Source organism: Bos javanicus, chromosome 5, assembly GCF_032452875.1.
Source record: "Bos javanicus breed banteng chromosome 5, ARS-OSU_banteng_1.0, whole genome shotgun sequence".
In the NCBI taxonomy this organism is placed as follows: Eukaryota; Metazoa; Chordata; class Mammalia; order Artiodactyla; family Bovidae; genus Bos; species Bos javanicus.
In genome coordinates, this window is record NC_083872.1 from 106,726,392 (window position 1) to 106,753,605 (window position 27,214).

Here is a 27,214-nt window from a genome sequence, read left to right on the forward strand (position 1 = left end):
AAGCCACCCAAGATTGCTTCCAAGCCCAGTACCCTGTCCAAACCATCCTTGACCCCTGGTGGTCTTACAAGCTGGCCCTCCGAGATAAACTTTCCTGCCCCAGAGACCTGCTTTGGGAGACTCCAAGGTCTCCTCCAGGATAACCTAAATGGGCCCTTCTTTCCAATTTTACTCCTACGGATGGGTCTCTCCTGCAGGCTGCAGGCACCCCGTTCTTATGGCTGAGCCTTTGCAGATTCCAAATCTGGGGGCCCCTCTTGCCCCACTTCTACCCCATTTCACCTGGAGACTCAGAGCCTCCCAAAGGGAAGAATCGGGACTCTTTGACAGGAAGACACCCAGAAGACCCTGCCGCGTACAGCTGGAGATGGACAGCTGGGAGTGACCCTGTGTGCCGAGTGTGGTGACCCTGGGAGTGACTTCTATGGAGCTGGACTGGCCCTCCCTGGAGCATTCCATGGGGTGACTGCAGAACTACCCCCGAGGTCACGCCTCGGGCATCAGCCTGTGGGAGCAGAGGGGAGATGCTTCACCCCCCAGGGCAGCCCCCACGCCATGGGCATGTTGCCCTTCCTGTTGGAAGAATCAGAGAATCGGGGTCTGCTCACACCTCCAACCAGTGTCTCCAAGATGGAGAACTCTGAGAATATCAGACTAATTTGCACTTTCCAGGAGGCCAATTATGGAAACACCGACAATTTAGGATGGGGAAAAATATCAGAGTTTCCAAATCTAGAACACCCTTCCTCTCACTGTGCAAGGGGAGCCCAGAGCATCAGCTGGAATCCGCGTCCCTGGCACATGCATCAGGGAGCCGATGTCACACCAGCTGCCTGGAAGATGCTCCTATTAAAGATACAGGCAAGGCATTGAGTCCTGGGCTCCGGGGGCTCCAGCAGGCTGAGTCCCATAGGCTCAACAGCCCTGGACCCTCAGCACAGACCTACAGGGACACGGCAGTGCTCGCAAGCCCTCCTCCTTCCCCGAAGAGACTTCCTGATCGCCCAGCCCCTCGTGAGCACATGACTTGTCCTTGCCCGTCGGCTTGTGCAGGATCTGGGTTCCACGATGCAGCCGTGTGTCTTGGGGTGCCCTGCCTCCCCCACCATATGTCCCTGCAAAAGCGGGTGCGTGGGTCCTGTGAGTGGCCTGGAAATGTCAAATGATGCTTCCTGTAGAATTCTGGAACTCGTGTTGTCAAGGAGAAGAGAGGCTGTTGGAGGCAAAGGCTCTGAACCCAGGACTCTGAGTCCAGGGCTCTCCCTGAGGCCTCACCTTGGTTCACAGGCTCCTGCTGTAAACCATGGGCTGTGCCCCAAGGTGCTCCTTCCAAAAGCTTTCCCTGGCAGGATGCCCTTTGACCTCTCCTGGGCACCAGTCAGTTTCCATCCATCTCCTCATCTGCATAGAGAAATTCTGGGAGCTTGTGTCCATGACATCGCTGGCTCTCCCCATTCCCAAGCCCGTGTGCTCAGACTGACTGCTTAGAAAGGTGAAGGCCGCCCTTCCTGGGGTCCATCACCCAGCTCTGACCTGCACATCCTACCACACATACACTCCACGGTGAGGGGCCCCAGGGTCCAGCCCTCATTCAGGAACCACTTAGGTTGCAGTCTGGGGGTCACCTGTGAGAGTCCACTGAATGCTGCAGCAGGACGTAAAGGTCATGGACACCCAACTTCCCCCACACCCCCATCATGCCTCACCTTACAGACGGGGAAAGTGAAGTTCCCCAAGTGGGGTGACATCAAGTCCTCAAGGTCACATGGCTGCTCGGAGGCAGGAACACAGGGTCTGGGCTCCTGGATCGTTGGAACCAGTGCAGGGGTCTCAGAAACCCCTCTGGTCCCATGTCCTTCTGTGAGGCCCTTTCTGCTGTACACTGATGCCCCGTGTCCTCCCAGCCCCACACTCCCCTCGGGCTTGTTCATCCTCTTCCCAGCCTGCAGGCGAGGCTGCAGGGAGGAGTGCCCTGTGGGCCAGCAGGGACTCCCCAAGCTCCTGGTCCACGTGCCCCCTACAAGACAAGCTCCCCAGCTCCAGCAGAGTGGTCATCGGTGAGGTCAAGGGACCCAGCCGGCCCTCCATCACCTTTCCACCAAACACAGGGCTCATCCTTGGGTCCTCAGGGCCTTCAGACCAGGCCCCGGGGGTATCGGCTGTGGTTGGCTTTCTCCTGAGCTGTTATCAGATGGCAGGCAGCTACTCTGTCTCCCGGAGCACCCGTGGGGGAAGCCCGTTCGCTTGAGCCAAGGAGATACCCTTGGGTCTGGTTCCCACCTGTTCTGATGGGAGCACTGAGTCCTGGACTCTCTGGGTGAAATGAAGCTACTGGGTGCCCCATGCCCAGGGTGCTGCTGTGAAGAGGGGAACGAGTCTCAGAACTGGGTTTACAACTCGGTGAGGCTGCTGACCAGCCCAGGCAAAGAGGATGTCCTGCTTCTTCAGCCTTCCATGGTGGGGAGGGGATGGAGGTGTGTGCATGCGCATGTATGGTGCCTGTGTGTATGCAGATGGCAACCCTCACGTGGATGTCACAGGGGAGCTCCATGAGGAGGGAGGGCTGTCACATGGGAACTGGGAATGCCAAGCCTTCTACCTTTGGGACCCGTCCCTCTGTTCCTCACCCAGATGCAGGCACCCTCTTTCTGACCCTCTTCTGGGAACCCAGGGTGTCTGCGGTCCTGCTGACATCCTAGGAACTGACGACCCTCCCATCTCTCCTGCCCTGCCTGGACTCTCATGCCCCTTTGCCTGGACATTGTGGCAGGGATGCCCTTTTCTGTCACCTGCCTCTTATCTGCCTGTCCATCTGTCTGTCTCTCTCTGGCCAGCTGCTGCTAACTGTTCCTCCCTGGGCCCTCCAGAGTAAGGACCCCAGAAGCTGGGCCTTTTTGAAGGTGGAGGAGGTTTCTCACTGGTTTCAAGAACTGATGCCTTAAGAGGGAAAAGTGTTTTAACTGGTTGAACATCTGTGAATACCCTTACAGGATGTGGAGTAGAGGAATGTTTGTTATCAAAGAACCTGCATTTAGGTCCTCTGTCTGAAGTCTGCTGTGGGGCACATGGTGTGTCTCCCTGCCCCATGGCCTCTCTCTGGGGTCTATGACTCCAGGGGTCGGGGGGCGGTCACAGCCTCAGAAGGATGATTACAAGGGGCTTGATGGCTGGGACTGGGACTTCCCTGGTGGCTTAGACGGTTAAGAATCTGCCTGCCAATGCGGAAGATCGAGGTTTGATCCTTGGATCCGGAAGATTCCCCTGGAGAAGGGAATGGCAATCCACTCCAGTATTCTTGCCTGGAGAATCCCACAGACAGAGGAGCCTGGTGGTCTATAGTCCATCGGGTCGCAGAGAGTCAGACACAACTGAGCGACTAACACTTTCACTGGTGGCTGGGATTAGGAACTCTGGACCCAACTCTAGGGGGAATGTTGCCTCTGATTCCCTCCCCAGCCCCTTATTCTCTCTGCCCCAGCCACCCCCGCCCCCGCCACTGTCAAGCGCTCCCCTCTTTCTGCTTCCCCCTCCCTTCACCTATCTTTGTATCACTCATGGGAGTCTGAACATGTGATCCACCCCCCCAAGCATATCTGAATTTTATTATAGAAATTTTGAAAAGGATTTCAGGGGGAAAGAAGAAAAGGAGAAAGGGAGGAGGGAGGAATCTGAGGACAGTCTTTCTGTCTCCTCATCTTGACAATGAGGGAATCAATTCATGAATGATAATTTTTCCCCTTAGTAGATTGCTTTTCCATATATGAGCTCATCTGATCCCTAAAGAGGGACACTGCGGTGAGGGGCCTGCAGTTCAGAGAGGTTCAGTGGTTGGATCGAGGTCCCACAGCTGGTCAGTGGCTGAGACAGGACCAGAGCCCAGGTCCCCGGGCTCGTTGCCCAGTGCTCAGTCCATGCCCACATCACCGATCAGGAGCTGTAGCGGGGAGGGCTGTCCCTGGGGCTGACGGGTGGGGGCGCGTCTTCTGGATTGGGCGTGATGCTCGGCTCCACCCACAGGCATCGATTACCGCGTGAAGACGGTGCGAGTGGACGACTCGCGGGTGGCCGTGCAGCTGTGGGACACGGCGGGGCAGGAGAGGTGAGGAGCCACCCCCGCCCCGGCCCCGGGGTAACCCCGCCTGCCCTCTCCCCGCGGGGGCGGGGTCTGGCGGCCGAGGAGGCTGCACACCTGACCAGGAGCTTCGCGCAGGTATCGCTGCATCACCCAGCAGTTCTTCCGAAAAGCGGACGGCGTCGTGGTCATGTACGACCTCACAGCCAGACAGTCCTTCCTGGACGTGCGGCAGTGGCTGAGCAGCGTGGAGGTGAGTGGCTGGCCTCCCGGGAGGGCCCTCCTCCTGGGCCCTCTCGGGACACCTGACTCAGACCCCACCTTTTCCCAGAGCAAACCGGTTCAGGCGTCCGTGCGTCCGTGCGTCCGTTCACCCAAGTGCCCGGCAACAGGCTGGTTACTGGGGACCCATAGGTGAACCCGAGAGGTGTGATCAGACTCTGCCCTTGTGAGGCGGGGCTGGGAGAGGAACCCAGGAAAAATACAGATGAAGCCAGAACTGCGGACCTTGAGACTGTGAAAAGTGGGATTAGGAGTGGGGGAGGGAGTGCCAAGTGTCGAGGGTGCACGATTTTCCAGGATGTTTAAATAGAGTCATCAGGGCCTCTTCCCACCGCCTGCGTTTTTCCAGCTCCAGGGGGCGTCAGGTCTGCTCAGTGTTTGGTGGTCTCATCACAGCCCTTCACACAAAGGGAGGCTCATCTGCAATGTGAGGGTCCCAGGCTGTCCCGAGTCACCCTGGGCAGGGCCCTCGAGAGATGGGACTCCTCCTTGAATTCTGGATTCTCTCTAAGACTGCTTTCCCGCGTTGTCCTTGCAACATGCTGCTCTGTGGGCCCTTGGTGCTCCCGACCACCTCAAGCTGTCCTCAGCCACCTGAATGCAGACGTCCCAAGGCCAAGGGCTTGTGCCTAGTCACTTGTTTTCTTTTACAGCCCTGCCCACCCCAGTCCTTTCACATACAGACAAATAGGAGGTCCCACTCCTTTCACCAGCAGGACCCATGCTTTGTTTATTTGTTCTGAGCTCTAACAGGCATTATTCTGGGGCCTGGGGGCTCCAGGAGCGGATTAAAGGGACAGTTTTCCTCTCTTTGCGGAGCTCATGCTCGACCGTCTCTTCAAGCCCACAGGCCTTGCTCAGCTCCTAACCTGCTCATCAGACTGTCCACTGCTGTTCAGGAAGGAGCTGCCACCCTCCACAAATCTTTGCCTTTGTGACCAGGGCTTGGCAGAGGCTCCTCTGTGCTCAACAGATGTTGGACACAAGTGTGGATGCTGTGTCTCCGTGCAGGCAGGATGCTGGCGTTGTTCATTTCGTTATGTCTCAGCCCTGAGACCCGTACTGCCTCGAACCCAAAATGTGTTCCTTTTGGAGTTTGGACTTGGATGGGGCACTGCTTTCTCTCCTGTTCTTCCGCTGCTTTGGCGTCACCAAGGAAAATGAGGAACAGGGATGGAAGTGAGATTCCAGGGTTTCTCAGAAGTTTGCCTGATACAAATTATTTTTCAAATTGATTGTGTCTAAAACACGATAGAGAAAATGTATGTTTTGAAATGTAGCGAGTGGCCCTACACAGAGCTGATGGTAGGGGCAGATGGTGGGGTGATATGGAAGTGCATCCTCTTTAAAATTTGTGATTTACAACCTGATTTTTGATGGCATCAGCAGATTTTATCTTCCCCACAGAGGTAAAGGAGAGATTTTAGGGCTTACCTATCCTGGTGGTTTTCAAACTTTCCTCCCTGGAGCCCGGCAATCAGGCTGACCTTTCCCATGGCCAGAGATGGTCAGGGAAGGGTGGTGGTCACAAGTCTGGACCCTCTACCCCCGACCTCAAAGTCCTTCTATATTGTTAAATTTTTTTCTTTTGATTGCTTTATTTATTTTTATTTTAGTTTTTGGCCATGCCACACAGCATGAAGGATCTTAGTTCCTCGAACAGGGATTGAACCTGTGTCTCCTGCATTTGAAATTCAGTCTGAACCATTGGACTGCCAGGGAATTTCCCGTCTTTCAGTTTTGTGCATTGGAGTCTTGACTATGATTTTGTTAGGCAAGATGGTTTCCCTTTGAAAACCACAGATGTAATATAGCCATCTGGTTCTCAAATGAAGAAATTGAGGTCAGGACCTTTTCAAGGTCACCCGTTCTTTCCCCAGCCACAGACGTTTAATTGTACCCCACATCAAAATTTTGATAAACACACAGTGGGGTTTCTGTGCACACCAAACTAGAGGATGTGGGACTTTCAGATTCCAGGCAGGGGGCTGACTGTACTACACCTTTTTAAGTAAGGGACTTGAGCCTCCATGGGTTTTGGTGCCCTCAGAGGTCCTGGCACCAATTCCTTGCAGTTATAGAGCAAGTTCTGGGAAGAGGCAATGCAGGTAGTCTGGAATTAGCAAGGATGGCTGGAGAGAAATTTACAGAAGTGTGCTCTCTGCATTAGTAGGAGCTGGGGTTTCTAAGGCCCCTGTTTTGCAGAGAGCCTGGGATTTAGCCAGGAAGTGGCACATCAGATTGAATTTGGAGGTGGTGGTGGAGGTAAAGAAATGTCAGAGGGGCTGATGCTGGGAAAGATTGACAACAAAAGGAGAAGGAGGCAGCAGGCAATGAGATGGTTAGATAGCATCACCAACTCAATGGACATGAATCTGAGCAAACTCCAGGAGATAGTGAAGGACAGAGGAGCCTGGCATGCTGTAGTCCATGGGGTCGCAGAGAGTCAGACACGACTCAGTGACTGAACGACAAACAACATCGTTGCAGCATGAAGGCTGAGTTCAGTCATTCTGCACAAAGCTGGGTGGAGCACTGTGTGATTAGCCTGTCCCTGCCCGGGGTAGGGCTGGATAGCATCACCTGCGTGCACCCCAACAGAGCCCCCCATGGAAGCAAAGCTGAAATGGCAGATCCATCTGTGGCTAACTCAGAATTACCCATGTGTGGACGGGCCTTCTCTGTGTAATTTGTGGTTTGCATTCTCCTGCTTTAGCTTTGAGCAGAAGGTACAGGTAAACTTGAAAAGATGATTCCAAACCTGAATGAACGTGAAGATTACTTACGGAGCTTTCAATCAAAACAGACACCAGGGCCTTCTCTCCCAAAGAGAATGATCCAGAACCTGGAAATCTGAACAAAAACAACAGCAAAGGTCCCCCAGGTGCTTTTGATCCTCAGCCGCCATGGTTTCCAGCCAAAACCAGTGGCTCCTCAAACTCTAATGTGCATAAATAGTCTCCTGGAGACAGGGTTAAAATACGGATCCTGGGTCAGCAGGTGTGGGCTGGAGCCCCAGATTCTGCATTTCTAGCAAGTTCTAACGAGCCAGTGCTGCTGGGCCAGGGACCCCACTTTGAGAAGCAAGATTCTAAATCCTTCTCAAAGACGTTTGTGCTCCTTCAGCAAGAATTTGAGGGGCGTGACCCGTGTGCTCAGCATGTCCCAGGCACTCTGGAGGGCCCAATTTGGTGGCCCTGGATTTCATGGGCAGGTGCCAGAGGCTGTGTCAGGTGGCGGGGATGTGTTGAGGACGTGGAACGGTGGCATTGGAAATGCAGTTGATCTCAAGGTTCTTGAAAAGCTAAGTTGTTCTGCCTTGGCAACCAGCCACCAGAGACGTCAGGTGATGGATGAAAACTTGACACCTACTCGGATTGGAGAGGGACTGAACACAAGCAGCATTGGTGTTGGTGGTGCACCTCCAACTTCCATGGCGCTCCGCCAGCCTGCACCCCCCGCCCGGAGGAGGGAGGGTGGAGCGGGAGCTTTAATAACAGCCTTTGGGTTCGGAAGCCTTATCGTTAAGTGAATGGTGGCCAGCTGTTCCCAGCACCCCATCCCCCCTCAACCTGAAAGCTGTACCAGAGAAAAGGGCTGAGATTATACACGGCAAAGCCTGGCTCCTGGACGAGGTTGCCTGGGGCGGGAACAGCTGCTGGGGAGGAGTGCAGTTCCCTGAACTCCACCTGGACCTTGTCACTGTCTCAACTCAGCCACCGCCTCGCTCTACAATGTGGGCCAGTCACTCAGTGAAGGAGTGGATGGGATGCTCTGGCCCTCACGTTCTACTGGGGCTGGCCCTGACTGTCTGGGTGCGCCAGGATGGAGCATATGGACTAGAGGACCCCAGTGATCCTTCCAGCCCAGAGGAAGGAGCTGGGCTGGAAGGATCTTCACCCACCCAAAAGCCTTGGGTGAAAAAAAGGGACCTCTGCCCCACCTTAAGAGGTGTTCTGGCCACCACCCAGGCCCCTTCCACCTTTACTGGCCCGCGGGCCTCCTGCAGAAGAGGCCAAAGCTGGACCCAGACACACTCTGAGGATCCTCCTGCCGTCTTACTTTTCCTGTGCACCTACGGGAAATCACAGCCGTTAGACCTTCCTGCCACCTCAGCGTCCCCGACCCATCTGACCCTAATCTCTGCTGCATGGGACTCCTTTAACCAGTCCAGTCTAGAGGAGAACCTGGACGGGATCTAAGGGCCCTGGTTTTAGACTGTGAAGTACCCTAGACGTCTGAAAACTTTGTTCCTGAATCAGGTCAAGAAAATAGGATTTGGTACATGCCCAATGAAAACTCTTGAGTAAGAAGATCACGCCAGTCAATCCTAATCAACCCTGAACATTGACTGGAAGGACTCATGCTGAAGCTTGAAGCTCCAATAGTTTTGCCACCTGATGTGAAGAGCCGACTAATTTGAAAAGACTCCGATGCTAGGAAAGACTGAGGGCAGGAGGAGAAGGGGGCAACAGAGGATGAGATGGTTGGATGGCATCACCAACTCAATGGATGTGAGTTTGAGCAAGCTCCGGGAGATGGTGAAGAACAGGGAAGCTTGGTGTGCTGCAGTTCACGGGGTCGCAAAGAGTCGGACACAACTTAGTGACCCAACAACAAGCCCAGTGGGGCTTCCCTGGTGGCTCAGTGGTAAAGAACCCACCTGCCAATGCAGGAGACGTAGGTTCAGTCCCTGGGTGGAAAAAATCCCCTAGAGGAGGGCATGGCAACTCACTCCAGTATTCTTGCCTGGAGAATCCCATGGACAGAGAAGCCTGGCAGGCTATACAGTCCATGGTGCTACAAAGAGTCGGACATGACTTAGCGACTGAAAACAACAACACAAGCCGGATACGCTGATATTTCTCCTGAATCCAGATTGCTGGTCCCCAGTGCCCACAGTCCTGGCATACTAACTTCTTGTTTGGATCTTTCTGTCACCCCCAGAACTCTGTCCCATTAAGCCTGTGCATCAAGAAAGTAGCATCTGAACCAAATCATGAACCAGCAAGACCAGTGAGTGAATCTGAGCTGGAATAAAACCATGGAGATTAATGTCACGTAGGCTGTTTGCCTTATAACTGAGAAATCCTGAGATGCAGAGAGAAGTGACTTGTCAGAGGATCCACAGCTGGTCAGGTGGCACAGCCAGGGCTGGAATCTAAGGTCTGCTCCTGCACTCTGCTCCTCCCTCATCACATGGCCCTGGTTACACCTGCTTCTGAGAAATAGACGTTCATCTCTTTCTGGCCCTTCCGGCTTCCACCTCAAAGCAGAATAGCCCTGCAGGTCTCCGCTCCCTTCCTGGACGACTGGCTGGCTCTCACTCTGTGATCTTTGTCGCCGGTGACAATGTATAGCACTTGGCAAAAATAGCAGCTTGATTTTTTTCCCCCATGTTCCAAGTTGAGCTCAAAGTGCTGGCAGTTTAGAACGAACTACACAAATAAATCTTGTTTTGACTCATCTTCGGGGTGGGGGGGTTGGATAAATATGGAAACCCCCAAGATATAATTTTGCAGTCATTTTTTTGTTCTTAGCATAACTGCGTGCTTTAATGTGTTAAGATTTTTTTTTCCTGCCTCTGGAGAAATACAGCACTCGCCTGGCTAAGTGCTTTTCCTTGCCTCCCAGCAAATAGGTATTAACACACACACACACACACACACACACACACACACACACACTGTCTCTCTCTCTCTCTCTCTCTCACACACACACATAGCTACCAACCAAATGCAACAGCTGCATGTCCTAAGCTTGCTCCAAGTTGACAGTTCCTGTAAGTTAAAGTCAGAGATGGAGAATATTTGAATTTCAACAAGTCTGTCTTCCAAGAAGTTCAAGTTTAGAGAAAAGTAACTGAATGGTGGAAGGTGGAAAGAGGCTTCTGAGGACAGTGGGAGGATAGACACCAGCACTGAAACCCACCTCCCAGCTCAGGGAGTAGAGAGGGGAGAGAGGAGGGAGTGGTCCCATGAGAGCTGCAGCAGAACTGGACAGGGCCTGGAGGACCTGCCCAGAGACTGTGCCCAGCTGGCCACTCCTTCCCTCCAACCTGGGGTGCCCTCGTGACTTTGTGAAAGTGAAATTGACAGTCGCTCAGTTGTATCCAACTCTTTGCGACCCCATGGATTCCAACTCACCAGGCTCCCCTGTCCACGGAATTCACCAGGCAACAATACTGGAGTGGGTTGCCATGCCCTCCTGCAGGGGATCTTCCCGACCCAGGGATCAAACCTGCGTCTCCTGCATTGCAGGCAGATTCTTTACCATCTGAGCTGCTAGGGAAGCCCCATGTGACCTTACCAACATCTATAGAAACATCCACAGACATTGAGTGGCTGCAGACTTAGGCACTGAAGGAGGTGCTCCTCGGACTTTCAAAAGAAACTATCACTTCATCTGATGGGTCATTAGGAGCATCTTTGTTCAAGCAGTGGACGGACAGGCCGGCAGCTAGTTAGGTAGGTGAATGACATAAAGTGTAGGCAGAGGGCTCAAGTGTTGAGGTTCAAGTCAGAGAGGGCCTTGAGACCCCAGCCCAGCCCCAGCTCCTCCCATGTTGGAGACGGATCTAGGGCAGAGTGAGGACACCTGGCTGCCCATGATGGGTAGCACGGGCCGTGGCCTTACGTATGTTCTGACTTTTTTTTTTGCCGCATCTTTGGAGATAGGCCTAGTTCTCCTACATCACAGGGCCCACGGAGGAGAAGCGAGGGGCCAGAGAGTTTGTGTAGGAGGAGAACACTGCAAAGAGCAGAAACCACCATTCCAGCTGGGGCCTGGGCTTTTTTTTTTTTTTTCTCCTGCTCCTTCTAAACTCTTTCATCTTTATTTGTATTTTTCAGCCAGGAATCGTTTTAGGAAAGAAGGCCACTTTCCTTTTTCAGGGGCAGCTCTGCTGCTCGTGGTACAAGTGCGAGGCTGCCTGTTCCTACCTCATCCCGTTTGGTCATTCAGGACCCAGGGAGAAAAACCAGCCATTTCCAGTAACAATATCAGACTCCAGGCTAGAATCCCACCGTGCGATTTCAAGTCTGATGCTCTTATTTTCACAGAGTTTCCACATCGAGAAATCCCAGCAGCCTTAAGTCATTTCTCACACACCCATCTACAAATATCTCTCACATGTGCTCCAAACAACAAGGCTTTTGGCTCGTTTTCCTGCTTCTTCCTCTTTTGTTCCTTTTCTGTGAAAAACTGTTTGCAAGAGTTTCTGTGGGACAAAACAGGTGAGACTGTGGGGCATTGCTGGTCCCTGAAGTCTGGTTAAGAGGGAGTCTGGTGGACCCTGCATGCAGCCATGAGCATTTCTTACACACAGATACCTGGAATGTGGCAGAGCCTGCCCAGCACACACACCAACATGTGCACAAGTCAACCTACTTCCGATGTCTCGGAGGACACTTTAAGATCCTGGAGTGCCTCGAGTCATCATTCGTCCCACCATGGATATGCAGAAATACTGCCTTCAGAGAGTTCTGGTTAATGAGACAGTAGATAGCAGAGGAGCTTCTCAGGTGGCTCAGTGGTAAAGAACCCGCCTGCCAATGCAGGAGACCCGGGTTCAGTCCCTGGGTGGGGAAGCTCCCCTGGAGAAAGAAATGGCACCCCACTCCAGTACTCTTGCCTGGAAAATCCCGTGGACAGAGGAGCCTGGTGGGCTGCAGTCCATGGGGTCGCGAAGAGTTGGACACGACTGAGCAACTTCCCTTTCACTTTTCACTTTCATGCTTTGGAGAAGGAAATGGCACCCCACTCCAGTATTCTTGCCTGGAGAATCCCAGAGACGGGGGAGCCTGGTGGACTGCCGACTATGGGGTCACACAGAATTGGACACGACTGAAGCGACTTAGCAGCAGCAGCAGCAAAGTAGCAGAGGTCACTGGAAATAAGAACTTAGAGCCAAAGATTTGAGAAAGGTGATCCATATACTAAAGGATGGGTCTTCATAACACTGACTTTACTGGATGTTATTTTGGATTCTCTGAGCTCTAACGTTCTCATTTAATCAATGAGAATTTTTTCACTACTGAACTTCAATAAAAAGGAATGTGTACACTGAGGAACCAGGGAAGCTTCATTTCAAATGTGATGACATTTAAACTTCTGTAGGAGTCCTGTCAGAGGGACCATGGACATTTGCTTGACCGGGTCTAGGGTAAGGCAGCTGAACTGTTTGTGACGCTGTAACCACTGGCTGACTTCTGGAATCCACGGCTCTCTCTACTTTGTGAAACACAGAGCTGCAGTGAATAACTAGTTGTTACCAAATTATGATGAAAAGCCCCTAATTAAATATCTCACAGAACAAAAATAACAACCTGAGTGAATGTGAACATTACCACATTGATTCAGTCTCTGTGTGTCTTGGGCCCTTGGGGTGCAGGAACTCTCGGGTGCAGAGAACATGGGGTGTAAGAACCCTGGGGAGCAAGGACCCTGGACGGCAGGGATCCCAGGGTGCAGGGACCTGGGGTGCAAAGAGCTTGGGAGTGTAGGGAACCTGGAATGCAGGGACCCTGGAGTGCAGGGACCCCAGTGTGCAGAGACCCTGGAGTGCAGGAATCCTGGGGTGCAAGTCCCCAGCTGATACATCACAGCTGCTGGAGGAGTAAGTAGGGTTGAGCCCTCGAATTAACCTGTTATTTTGGCCCATGAACTGTGGGTGCTCCAGCCCCCGTTCTTCCTGATTGGGACTTCTTCAGAGCCAGGGTACCCAGGACAGGGATCCCTGTGGGGTGACCTCCAGGGAAGCACACGACAGCCATGTATTGGGCACTGTGGGCCCAGGACCATGAGTTGGACCCGGACCCATCCTTAGAGGAGCAATGTGCCAAGTTCAAGGTCCCCGGAGGTGCCACTGCTGGCAGCATAGTCCCTGGACCACCTCCTAAGCCCATCACAGTAACTCCTTGTTCATTCGGTCATGTCGACCAAATCTGGTCACTTGGGAATGCCCGTGGGGACTGTGTACAGACCCTTATTTTATCAGCATCAGCTGTGCCCTCGTTCTACTCCAGCTAGGACCCGAGGAGCAGGCTGGAGGAGGGGGGGTCCCTGCACAGAGGACTGGGAGGCATCAGAGGCAGCCTCAGGCACTCACAGAAGCCCAGCAAACTAAGGCTCTGAAAGACTGAGGTCCCCTCTCCGCTCTGGGCTGACTGTCTTATCACCCAACCTCTGTGGCAGCAGAGAGTTTGCAAGCCAGTTTGAGTCTTTGCAGCCAGTGTTTTCACCTGCCCTTCCAGGTTCTCCTTAAAGATGCATCTCTCAGTTGGGGATTATCTTTTCCACAGGAAGCTGTGGGAGACCGCATTCCTGTTCTTCTGCTGGCCAACAAAATTGACAATGAGAAAGAGCGGGAAGTGCCGCGAGGCCTGGGGGAGCAGCTGGCCAAGGTGAGGGGCGAGCATCCCATCTCTCTGGACGGGGAGGGACCCCAGGGGGGTCATGCATGTGCCCAGAGCCGGGCTGGGATCCTTCTTGGGGAGGCCCCTGGGAAGGAAGCAAGCGGGCCGGATGGTGTCCTGGCATCGGGGGGCAGTCCAGCTGCTGTGCATGTGGAACTTTCTGCAGAGAACCAAGGTTGCAAGACAGACTTGCCTTGGGTGTGGGGCATTTCCCAAATCCTCTTCCTTGAAACTCAGAATTATGAATCTTCAGAGGCTGCAGCTGTGCATGCATTCAGCCATGTCCGCCTCATGACCCCGTGGACTGTAGCCACCATGCTCCTCTGTCCATGGGATTCTCCAGGCAAGAGCACTGGAATGAGTTGCCATTTCCTCCTCCAGGAGATCTTCCCGACCCAGGGATCAAACCCCAGTCTGCCTTCGTCTCCCGAATCTGCCTGTGATGCAGGAGACACAGGCAGATTTTTTACCTAAAAGCCATCGGGGAAGCCCAAACCGTCCGCTAGGAGGAGGTTCCTTATTTCAGTCCCCCAGGCGATCCTTGAGTTCCATCCATCCATGTTTCTTGACTTGGTCGCCTTCACAGATGACGCGCTCACTCCCCGCCAGGCCATGTGCTCTTCCTTGGAGAGTGTTCTTCCTGTTAGAGCATTCCTCTTTCCCACCAAGACTGAGCCTCCAAGCTGCAGACTCCAGACAAACTCAGGGCAGGCCCTGCAAAGCCGACCATTAAAATAAGCACCAGCCCCCTCGCCCAAGCGGAGGACCAATGTGGCTTGAAGGAAATCAGGCAGCAACACAAACCACGCTCGCTCTTGGCAGCCTGCTTTCCCTTGGAGCAGATTCTAGGAACCGTGTGTCTGTGGAGCTAGTGCTCTGCAGCACCAGGATTCCATAAATCTTGGTGTGCTTGCTCGAGACAGGGACTTATGGCCTCTGGGGCTGGGCAGGCAGGCACAGGGGTGAGATTCACGGGAGGAGGAGGAGGAGGAAGGTCCGGCAGCTGTGTGGTCAGCGGGCAGCTGCATGTCCCTGGGCCACATCCGCAATTCCAGGTCCAAAGAGCTCCAAACACAAAGGTTTTTTTGCGTTTCATTTGTCAGAAGAACCTGACCAGGACTGCAGTTGGGACTTTTTATGGTTTTTGTTTATTTCACTTTGAATGAATATTCAAATGCTTCATTGAAGAAATAGTAATATATTTGATTATAGGGTGCTGTTGTATATCCACAGAGGCTATTATGTAATATATATTATGGACAAGTATTATCTTTCTTGTCCTTATTTCTGGGTTTTCCTGGTGGCTCAGATGGTAAAGAATCTGCCTGCAATGCGGGAGACCCAGGTTTCATCCCTGGGTCTGGAAGATCCCCTGGAGAAAGGAATGGCAACTCACTGCAGTATTCTTGCCTGGAGAAAGTCATGGACAGAGGTTACAGTCCATGGGGTCGCAAAGAGTTAAACACAACTGAGCAACTAACACTATTATCTTTCTAAAACAAAAATTCTGGATTTCGAAATACACCTGGATCCAAGGAGTTTGATTAAGGAACTGCAGATCTGTATTTTCATCATTCCATTTTCTTTTTCTTTCTTTCCTTCTGTAAGTGCAAAAAAGAGAAGGCCGGGAGAAGTTAAGTGATCTGTTCCGTCATTACCCGTCCTCAGTGGTGGGGTCGGGACTTGACGCTAAGGGGCAAATCGTGTCTTCCAGTTCCAGGTCTATGTGTTACCCCCACCCCCACCATGGAGCCTTCATCCTTCCATGGACTGAAGGGGAGTCAGGACAGAGCTGTGCAGGGACCAGACCAGGCGAAGGCAGAGGACAGAGCTGGACCAGCATTCTTGGGGCCTCCTGATCTGTGGCTATGGACGCATCTGCACACAGCTGCCTGTCCCCCAGGGTGGCAGCCTCCAGGGCTCCTGCCAGATGCCATTAGCATTGTCATTAACAAAGCAGGAAGCCTGTTAATGGGAGTGATAAATGGAATAGAATGAGCCTTGGCCAAACCCCCTGTCCCCACACTTACAGTCCACCCTCTGCCTGGTGAGGTGACGGACAGTTGTCCTGGGGCCCCAGGGTCCTGTACCCCAGGGCCAACAGCACAGGCAGCCGGAGTGTGCGTTAGCTGGTATGTGAATTATTAATAACTGTGCCCGTGTGCCAGGGAAAGCGAGCTGCTGGGAGCCCGGCGGAGACCTGAACAGGCTCACCCACCATTTGTACCCTCTCGAGCCTCAGTTTCCCTGCCTGTAAAGCAGGAAGGATGTCACCCACCCTGGCCTCTGTCTGAGTCTTGGCCTGCATTGCAGGCTGGTGTGAGAAGAAAAAGGAGCCCGTACACCCCAGACAGCAATTCCAGACAGCGTGAAGCACTAAGGCAGCGGCATAGGTTGTGTTGTTTTAAAGTTCTTATGGCTCCTCTGGGAGATGGTTCCGGAACCTGCATCCGTCAGGGAGCCCGAGGGACAGAACTCAGCCTGGTACAGAGTAGGGAGGGCTCGCGAGGAAGTGAAGGTGTGGCAGGTGTAGACGGGCATTCTCCCCCCACCCAAGGCTCCCTCCATCCCACCCCTCCCCACAACTCTTCTTCATGCCCTCTGTCCTCTGATTCCAGGAACACGACCTGATCTTCTACGAATGCAGCGCCTATTCTGGTCACAACACGGAAGAGCCTGTGCTCCATCTGGCCAGGTAATGAGACGCTACTCAGCTGGTGTCTCTGTGTCCTAAACCCCCTCTGTCTGTCTGAGCCATCTGGGTAGAGGGGCTGGAGCCCTAGGCCTTTGTGTGGGACCCCAGGGTCAGGAACAGACCTCTGAAACACCATGACAAAAAGAGAGCCTCCTTGCCTGTCACCCGCCCCCATCGCCACCCCGCCCACCCCCACCGCAGTCTTTGTCTTCAGAGTCTTAACGGCTGCCAGCCATTTCCCAGAGATCCTCTTTTTAAATGCAAATGCTTTGGGAAAGGTCAGATCAGAGGCCCTTCAATGCTGCCTAATGTTTTACCAAGGATTAGTTGGCAGCCAGCTGGCTTATACTGTGGACTCCTGTTGGAGGGGGAGGGGAGCCGAGGAGAGGGGCTGCGATGGGGGACACAGAGGTACCCTAGAAGACAGCGCTCAAAGGACTGGTGCTGTGAGCCTCTACCTACACCAAGGCTAAGGAGACAGGACCACACAGGCCCCAGTCTCAATCCTTGGGCATTCACTCATTCATCTATCTAGGCATCCATCCATTGCTCTGTCCATCTCTTCATCCCTCACTCCATCCCTCCATCCATCCAGCCATCCATCTACCCACCCACCCACCCACCCACCCACCCATCCATCCATCTCTTCATCCCTCTACCCCCTATCCATCCGTCCATCCATCCATCCCTCCCTCCCTCCATCTACCCACCCACCCATCCATCAACCCATCCATCCATCCATTCATCTCTTCATCTCTCCATCCATCCATCCATCTGTCCATCCACCCCCCATCCATCCGTCCATCCCTCCCTCCACCCATCCATCCATCCCTCCCTCCCTCCATCCATCCATCCATTTGTCCATCCATCCATCCCTCCCTCCCTCCATCCAGCCATCCATTTGTCCATCCACCCATCCCCATCCATCAACCCACCCAGCAGACACTGATTAGTGCTTATGTCATGCTGAGTATTCATTCTGGAGCATCTAAAAGATATATATATATATATTTTAATAATTAAGAGCACAGAACAACTTATTTGGTGCACTGGAGACATTGTGGAGATATGAAAGACCTAGAGATTTGTGGGGAAAACTCTAGGCTTTTCTCTGCCACTGATTCCCAGGGCAAGTTGCCCTGCCTGCCAGGGTTTTGCCTCCAACATGGGAACATCCATCCTACCTTCTCTGCTCTTATGTGAAAATCGGTAGAGATGCTTCCGGTGAAAGTTCTTGGAGAATATAAAGCAGGAATAAGATCCCTGACACTATTTTTGATCCTTCACCTCTCATAGTTAATCTGGAGCTCTGGCCACATGGGAAGCCCTTGCTCAGTCGTGTCCGGCTCTTTGCAACCCCATGGACTGTAGCCTACCAGGTTCCTCTGTCCATGGGATTTTCCAGGCAATAGTACTGGAGTGGATTGCCATTTCCTTCTCCACTCCATAAAGTTAATAACCAATAAATATAATGTTTGAGCCTCTGCTGGGTTGCTGGGTACTATGATAAGCTTCAGAGACACAGAGACAAAGGATACAGTCTCTGTCATCAGCGTCTCACTCTCTGCTAAGAAGCAGCCATGGGACTGTAACAGAGGAAGGACCCAAGTGCTACCAGGGGCACTTACATTATCCAGAGCATCAGGGGAGGCTGCCTGGAGGAGGTGTTGTGAAAGATCCATACTGATTACAACTCTAGCTTTACAAATCACTGTTGTGCACCTGTGCCCGGCCCAGGGGAGACTTGGAACACTGTCTCTGATGCTCTTGGGAGGCTGGGTCTGTCCCAGCAGCTCCTCTGCTGCTGACCCTCCACCTTCCCCTCCCCCAGGATCCTCAAGGAGCAAGAAGACACAGTGAGGGAAGACACCATTCAGGTTGACCACCCTGCCAAGAAGAAAGCCTGCTGTGGCTGATATGGGCCTCGCAGGGCTCCCGCCGGGACCTGAGGCCACAGGGCCGCCCTGCCTCCTGCACACGGGCTCCTGCGCAGATGCCCCCACCAAGACCCACTGGACCTTAGTCTCCATCGGCGATGGGCCCCCCTCCACTGTGGAAGGAAAGCACAGCCCCAAGGACAGCTGCTCTCTGGGCGTCTCGGGGTCTCTCCCTCTCTTCTCTGTCTGGACCCAGGTGTCGCTTCCATCCTTCCTTCTCCCCCGGCTTGGTTTCCTGGGGGAGCGGACAGATGGGCTTTTCCAGAAAAGCCACCCCGTGCCTTCTCCACCTCCCTTCTCCCCACCCTGCCCTTAGGAGCCTGGCACTGAGGTTGCCATGGCAACTGTGCAGGGCAGACTGGCAGCTTCCTGTAGGTCAAAGACATGGGACTGGGCAATGCTGAGCAATCGGTTCAGCATCAGAGCCTGTTCTCTGGATGCCAGTGAACACCCTTGGCATGTGCTTCATTGGCCTTGAGGTGCCCGTGGGTGCTGAGTCCATCAAACTGAGATACCTGCTTCCTGTTCCACCCTTACCCCCAGGGGACCTGCTCCTTCCCCAGCTTCAGGGCCCCTCCTTTCTCAGCAGCCGCCTGGCCTCTGTGTTTATCCCTGTGGGTTCTTTGGAGCTGCGCCTTACAAAAGCCACAGCCTTCTTCCCCACTGGCCACCTGCTCCCCCGACTCCTCAGGGTGGACTCTGGGTGATAAATGTACGCTGGGGTCAGGGAGTGGGCTGACCAACTGCTTAACTTCAGCGAGGAGATGAAAAGAAAACCTGGGCAACAAAACCAGCTGCTGCTAAACAGAGTGACCATGTCTGAGGGTATCAGCAAGGTACATAGAGCCATGTAAAAGCCATTTTCTGAATGTTTCTCAAAATAGCTCTTCAAGAATTGTACCTGATGATTATTGGGGTAGATTGACAGGCAGGCAGGAGGCCCAACATCGGGTCTGTAGTTACTGACTTCATTTTATTTTACTTTCCTAGAAAGCTATATTTGTTTCAAGTGTGGCTGTGATGTTGACATTTGGGGGGTTCTGAGCAGTGAGCAAAGGGTAGCTGCCAGCTTTGGCACCCCTGTGACAGCCCCTGAACAGGGCACTTGAACGAAGGACACTGATCTGGGCTGGTGTGTGGTCCGTTCCGCTGGGTTCTGAGGTCCCACCCCTTGGCAGTGCTCCAGCATCACTGACTAGCATCTGAGGCTGGCAAGGGCACTCTCACCCTGAGTGGAAACTTGGAAGCAAAGATAATAAACATCACTGCTGCTGACCATTCTAGGGCTAGACCCCGGCCCCACATAGGAGAGTGGGTGATGTCCACATGCTGTTGGGGCATGCAGGAAGGGAGGGGACAGAAAGAGTCTGCAAGCCACCAAGAAGATGATTCAAGAAAGCTGCACACAGCCAGCTGGGCAGGGTAGGGGGCAGTCACTGGCCAAGAGCTCCCAAGGGTGTGCCTATGGCCTCCTGCCCAGATCGGCCAGAGGGTCAGAGACCACAGGCCACAGGCAAGCGCCAGCTTCCTTTGTTCAGGCTTTCTCTCTCGTCCACCTTTGTAGGCACCTGGGAGCCCCCGGAGGGTGGGTGACAAGAGCCAGCACTGAATGCCAGGAGGGACCCAGGACCTTGAGCATTCCTGCTCCCTCCTGGGCCTCCGTGGCATCAGTAACATTAGGGCTCTGGGGGGCTCTTCCTGCTCAGAGGGCTTGTGTTCATCATCTGATGGGCTCTGGCCCCCAGCCCCAGTGTGGGGGACTCACAGGAGGTCCTTTCCCTAAGAGAGGGTACTGCCAGTGTCTCACTAGTGAGATGGTCACCAGCAGTGTCTGTATGTGACGTGTCTGTGTGTCTGTGTGTGTGCCTTTATCTGCAGCCCCTTGTCCCTAGCTTGGGTTTCAAGTAGGGTGGGATAACCCTAGTGCCTGGGCTTTCAGCCCATGGGGTGAATCCTCACCAGCCCTCAAGGATCCAGGCAGAGAGAGGGGCAGGAAGGTGGTCAGGCTTCTGCGGCTCCCTTCTCCACGCCCAGCTGAGAAAACATGATGTATGGGGACTTTGTAGAGACTCTGAGAACTTCCGTGCCCCCGGATCTCAGTTGCCCCCTACCCCACTATTCCTTTAAAGCAAGACTGTTGGACACCAGCCCGGCCCAGAGCCTAGCACAGGGTGGCAGCAAAGCCTCCCAGCTCTAGCCCCTTGCAGCAGGAATAGCTCTGAGCAAGTCACTGAAGCAGGTTTCCTATGTGTCTGTGGACAGGAGGTTTCCACGTGGACCTCTAGGAATGCTTCGGGTACGGTGGGAGGCAGCATGTGTGACGTGCCTGGAACACTTAGGTGCTGACAAGCAGGGGCTACTGTCACTGTCAAGCTCGAGTTTCTGCCCAGAACATTTGCCTCGCTTCGGTTTCAGATTCAGCACCAGCCAACACTAAGCGTCTTCCCGTCACTGGGCGCCTCCCAGACACCTCCTTGTTTTTGTCTCTGCTTGTCCGGTTCTTTGCTCGACTCTGAGCTCGTGTCTGGTGTGACCTCCTGGCTCTGCCCATCTTTGTCCTGGGGGCTTCCTGGTTTTCTACTCAGACCGCATCCCACCACATTCCCTCCCTGCCATGGTGCTCCCAGTGCCTGCCCAGGGATGCCCTGTGCTCCCAGTGCCTGCCCAGGGATGCCCTGTGCTCCCAGTGCCTACCCAGGGATGCCCTGTGCTTATCACCATCTCTGGCCTCATGCTGGCCGCTCCCATTCTGACTGCTTGGACCTCTCCCGGGTCTGCTGCTGCCTCTGGCCACGAACTCCAGCACCAAACCAACACCCTGGTGGCTTTGCTCCTTGTCCAGCACTCATTTCCCCTTTGGGGTCTTTTCTGTTCCTCCTGGCTCTCTCCCGCCTCTCCTCTGCCCTGTACTGCTCTTTCCCCAGTGTTCATACCTCTGCCCAATCTTGGACGCCCCTCCAGCCTCCCCTCGCCCAGGTCTGCTTCAGGCCACACCTGCATCCTCCATCATAGACGGCTCAACCCTTGGTTTCTGTCACTAGCAAGCCCTACTCCAAAGGATCTTAAGACAGTTTCAGCTAAGGTGTTCATGCCCGTGGTGTTCAGGGCCGTATCTGTATTTTAACAAAGAACTCTAAGAAAGGCATACTTTAACCCAAAGGAATAAATCCCTAGCAGACTATTAAGCACCATAATGGTTTATGGGGTCAAATATTTAAGACAGCGCTGCTTCTCCTGTTCTCCTCCTAAAGATCAGTTTGCTTCATGTACTTTCGGGCTCTAAGTTCCTGTATGTTTATAATTGTTTTGTCTTCCTGATGGTTGGACCCTCTATCATCATAAAATGTGCTTCTTTGTCTTTACTCACGATTTTTGCCCTAGAGACTGTTTTGTCTGATGTTCGTGTGGCCACTCGGGCCCTTTTGGTGGATACATCTCCTGAATGGCATATCTTCTCTGTCCTTTTACCTTCAGCCTATTTGTGTCCTTGAACCTAAAGTGGGTCTCTCGTAGACAGCATGTAGATGGAGTCACGTTTCCTTTTCTTCCAATCTCTGCCTTTTAACTGGAGCGTTTAATCTGTTTATATTTAATGTGATGGGTAAAGTATGATTTACGTCAGCCATTTTGCCGTTTCTGTATTTCACGTGTCTTTTTTGTCCCTGTATTCCTCCACTACTGCCTTCCTTTGTGTTAGTTATTTTCTAGTGTACAACTGTAATTCTCTTGTAATTTTATTTACAATGTGTAATTTATTTGTTTTCTTGGTGGTTGCCCCTGAGGGTCACCATTAATATCTCAATTTGTTACAGTTTGGATTAATAATGACTTAATCCCAATGGTATAAAAAATTTATTCCTACATAATCCCATTCCACCCTCCTTTTTGTTGTTATTATTATAAATTACATCTTTATACATTTTATGCCCATCAACATAGATGTTTATTTATTGTTTTATGCAGTTGCCTTTTCAGTCAGAAAAAAGGAGTTACAAATGAAAAATATGTTTATATCATCTTTACTTATGTAATTTTTTTTTACCAGTGCTCGTTACTTTTTCATGTTGATTGAAGTTGCTATTTAGTGTCCTTTATTTCTGTAGTAGTTTTTGTAGGGCAAGTCTGCTACAGATACACTCTCAATTTTGTTTATCCAGAAATGTCTGATTTATCCTTCACTTTTAAAAAATAGTTTGACCAGATATAGAACCTTTGATTGACGGTGTTTCTTCCCTGTCACTACTTTGACTTTACCATCCCGATGTTTCTGGCCACCATAGTTTCTGATGAGAAGCCAGCTGTTCATCTGATTAAGGATCATTTGTATGTGATGAGTTGCTTGTTTCTTGCTGCTTTCAAAGCTCTTTGTCTTTCAATAGTTTGATTCTTATGGGTCTAGCAATAGACCCCTTTGAGTTTATCCTACTTGCAGTTGGGCTGAGTTTCTTGAATGTATAAATTAATGGCTTTCAACAAGTTTGGGGAGTTTTTGGTTATTATTTCTTTAAATAGTCTTTCTGCCCCTCTACCCCCTCCCTTCCTTCTAGGGCCCTGTTATACATATATTGGCATGCTTTATGGTGTCTCACAGGTTTCTGAGGTTCTGTTCATTTTTCTTTATTTTTTTAAAGTTGTGTTCCTAGGACCAGATAATCTCAATTGCCTTGTCTTCAAGCCCACTAATTCTTTCTTCTGCCTGCTCAGATATGCTATCAGGACCCTCTAGTGAATTTTTCACTGTACTTTTAGTGAATTTTATTATTGTCCTCATCAATTCCACAATTTCTGATTGCTTCTTTTTTTATAATTTATGTCTTTTATTGATACTCTCTATTTGGTGAGATATTATTCTCATGCTTCTCTTCAGTTATTTAGACATGGCTTCCTGTAGGTCTTTGAACATGTTTTAGATAGCTGATTGACAGTTTCAAAGACCTCTCAGTGGTAGCCATCTGCCCTGTGCACAGGTCGAGCTCTGCTTGCCAGCTCCTCCTGCCTTCCTGCACTTCACCCAACATAACCAGGACTCTGGCCTCATCCCTTAGCCCCACCCTGAACCTCCTGCACAGGGTCTTTCTTCTCTTCTGGATTGGAAGAGGACCTTAACATCAGAAGCTGTTTGGATCTGAGAAGCCCTCCCCTCCACCTGGAGCTTCTGGCCACCCTGATGGAGATGAGATGCTCAAGGAAGTGTTCAGTTCCTTGGGGAAGTGAAGAGAGACCAGGGGTCCTCAGATAGTTGTCCCCTTCCTTCCAGGAATCCAGACATTCCACAAAGCTTCACTCCCAAAGGACAGGTGTGGGAAGATTGCAAATCAGAAGCTTATTTAAAAAGTAGTTTAATTACTTCCAAATCATGAAATCACAGTACATAAGCATATAAAACCCAAGACGTAGGTGGCCTGTTGCTGACAGGCCCTAGGTGTCCTGCCACGTTGTCTTCCCATAGTCTGGGGGACAGAAAGTGGCTCTTCAAATTCCAACCAACTCAGCCAAAATCCATAGTTATGAGCTATTCCCTCCCTCCTCATTGTGGGGTGTGTGTCGGTGGGGAGGAAATGGTGATGTTGGCAGGATATGGGAGCTTTCTAAACCTCCCCACTTCCTATTAATATTTCTATTAATAGACATACTGATCCTCAGCCGTGGCAATAACAAAGAACATTATAACTCCACCCTTCACACAATGCAGGGCAGCCACTTAATCTAAGTGCCCTACATAGGAAGAACCTCCTGGAAGTGATGGGGTTTGGGAAGCCATATGGTGCTCAGCAGAGGACCTGAAGTCAATGTGGAAACTGAGCAGTGTTGGAATAGGCTGGGCTGCTTATCATCCATGGGCAGGACTGCGTCAGGTTCAAGGACTGACCCCCTCAGGGGGCTGGACTTCATCAGCACTTTGGCTCTGATTCAGAAGTGGTCTTTGCAGGTTCTTGTCACAGCACCAGGAAAGTCCACTGCTCAAAGTATAAGGACTCCTAGGACCAGTGAGGCCTGTGCTGTTATAATGAATTATGACTGGATCCATCTGACCTATAACAATAAATAATACACATAAAAACTCTGCACTGCTAATCAAAAATGCCCAAAGAACATGGACAGAGAGAATGGAATCTTTTTTGACTCGAAAAGAATTAAAGTGTGGTACTCAAGGGGACTCATAATGAGTTTGGATCATGTGACCATGGAACTGGAGTTTGATGAGCACATGTAGCATGAGGTCAAGGGCAGAAGATGGGGGTGCTGGTGCGACATTTGGCCAAGGGTTGCCAGGCTGCTCTGTAAAATTACTGTGTGGTGTTTATTTATACAGAGTAAGGGCACAAACATCCATCTCTGTGGCCTCATGTTGGGTACACTGGCCAGCAGCGTTTGCCTAAAGACCTAGCTGAGAGCAGAGCATCACGAGCACCTGGTGGGTCACTCGGCTGGTCACCTGGACCCTTGTGGCCTCGTAGACCCATGGGTGTGCCTGCTAGTTCCAGTGAGGAGCTGCTTCCAGCTTTAAAACAAAGTGTCCAGGAGCGTTCCAGCTGCCGAGGTCTGATTGCCTTTCAGTCTCTGTGTGGCCCATCAGAGCGTCATCTCATTGCCCTGAGCTGCCCCGGCTCCCGCTGGCAGTCATCCATGACCCACAGGCAGCTCAACAGCTCAATTTGACTTGGGCTTTGTGCCTCTGAGCATTAAAAGATGCTTCCCTGCTGGCCCTCTTCTTTCCTTGTGTGGAACCAGCCACCTTCACCCAGACAGTCCCCTCCGAAACACTTTCTCTAAAGACCTGTGCAGAGTGCAGACCTGCAGATGTGTGTGTGGCCGTGGGCAGAATCTGGACCCACTTGCTGCTCTGAGCCCCAGCTTCCCAGGCTGTAAAAGAGTTCTCTCTGCCCAGCTACACTCACCGGGCATGGACGGGTCAAAAGAGAACTCTTGGGGACAGTGCTTAGTCAACCAAAAAGTTCCAGACAAATGTTAGTTATTACCTCTGTCTCTCGTGAAGAGATCAGAACAAAACACAATAGGAAAGAGAGAAATCTCACATGCCTGGGTAACTGGGAGAAGCTGGGGTCTTGGGTAAGAGCATTGCTTGTGTCTCTGGGCAAATAGAATAAGGAAACCCTACATATCTCCAAGCTAGAGATGCCGTCCCAGAACAGAACTCTCTGTGTCTTCCTGCCCTCCGTGGACAGTGGACTGGGAGCGGAATCCAGACTCCAGGCTCCCCCCTCCACACTGCCTGCAGGGCTCAGGTCTCAGTCCCTTTTGTATTTATTAGAAACTGGCATGCAACAGACACTGGTTGGGTGGATGGGTGGATTTAAGATTTTAGATATTAATACCACACTCCAGATAGAACCATCTTCACCGGCATGGTTTATGAAACACTTGCACTCTGCGATGAGGCCCAAGTTCTGGCCTTGGAGGGTAGGGAAGGATGGCTGCATGTACTGCTGTGGATGTGCTAATCAATGCTTCAGGATTGTATATTTGAAGATGGTTAAAACTGTAAATGTACATTATGTATATTTTTCTGCGATACATTTTTTGAACAACCTCTTTCACAAACGTTTATGTTCCATGAATGGGTGAAATCTTGGTTCTCTCCAGTGCCAACCACCAAGGCTCTAAGACACATGATGTTTGTTTCAGGCTGTGTCAGGAGATGGGGGATCAGGAGAGGGAAGAAGCTTGCTGACAGCCCTTGAGTGTCAGGGCTCCAAGGGGAGGAAAGACCTAGAAACTCTCGACTGTATATTAGTATGTTGTAAAAACACCATGACAATGATCCCAGCTCCCCTCCCCCAAGGACCTGGAGCCAACCCCACCCCAGCCCACTCTGCCAGCCTCGTTGCCCTTGCCCACCCGAGCACACCCTTCTTTTTAGGAGTTTGACTTCTCCCTCTGGAGATAGCTCCTGGGATAAGGGGATTCCCATATCCCAAATCCCAACAGTAGGCATAACCTGGCCCCAAAATAGGGGCCAGAGTTTGTTGAATGACAAAAAAAATGAATGGCAAAGTCTTTTGTCTTTCCTGGAATTTTGTCACATCAGGAAATATGCATTCTTACAGCATGGAATATGTTCACTTAGCACCAAGAAATATTTTGGCTTTGCAGAGATTTATGGGTTAAATTTTGAGGTTCCTTGATGGTGGCTCAGATGGTAAAGAATCCGCCTGCAATGCAGGAGACCTGGGTTCAATCCCTGGATTGGGAAGATTTCCTGGAGAAGAGAATGAGTATCCACTCCAGTATTCTTGCCTGGAGAATCCCATGGACAGAGGAGCCTGGTGGGCTACAGTCCATGCATTCTTAAAGAGTCAGACATGACTGAGTGACTAACACTTCCACTTTCATGGGGGTACTTTTATGGTAGGGAAACTAGGAATTGGCACAGAAGGATGGAGTTGGGGAGGGAGCTGAGAACTGTGTTCAGAGGTGAAGGGCTGACTTTGGCATCATACACAGAGAACCAGGTTAGAACCAGTCAGCACAGAGCATGGGGCTGTGACTCATCCCAGGGAAGTTTATCCCAGTGACTGCTGTCCAGCAGAGGAACAGGCTGCCTCGTGAGGTAGTGAGCCCACCAACACGAGAGGCATTCAAGGATATGTTGAGGTCTGCTCTTAGGAGTGCAGGTGAGAAACTAGATACCCTGAATTACTAGGCTCCTACCTCCACCCCCATCAACCCCAAGGGTCTGGGATTCTTTTGAGCTGAGATTGAAGTGAAAGTTTGTAGGATAAGGTGTAACAAAGGCTTCCCTGATAGCTCAGTTGGTAAAGAATCCACCTGCAGTGCGGGAGACCTGGGT

The 27,214-nt window shown here is 51.8% G+C and overlaps 1 protein-coding gene across 4 annotated transcripts in view; it reads left to right on the forward strand.

Annotated features, from left to right (window-relative positions):
* CRACR2A (calcium release activated channel regulator 2A) overlaps positions 1–25,957 on the forward strand; it is a 160,159-nt gene extending 134,202 nt beyond the window's left edge. For all 4 annotated transcript variants that reach the window (XM_061418205.1, XM_061418206.1, XM_061418207.1 and 1 more), the window contains 5 exons: positions 4,018–4,099; positions 4,211–4,325; positions 13,657–13,758; positions 16,389–16,465; positions 18,297–25,957. In XM_061418205.1, coding sequence (XP_061274189.1) covers positions 4,018–4,099; positions 4,211–4,325; positions 13,657–13,758; positions 16,389–16,465; positions 18,297–18,381 — 461 coding nt within the window. In that variant the 3' untranslated portion in view covers positions 18,382–25,957. The remainder of the gene's footprint in view (positions 1–4,017; positions 4,100–4,210; positions 4,326–13,656; positions 13,759–16,388; positions 16,466–18,296) is intronic.
* Positions 25,958–27,214: the final 1,257 nt, after the last annotated feature.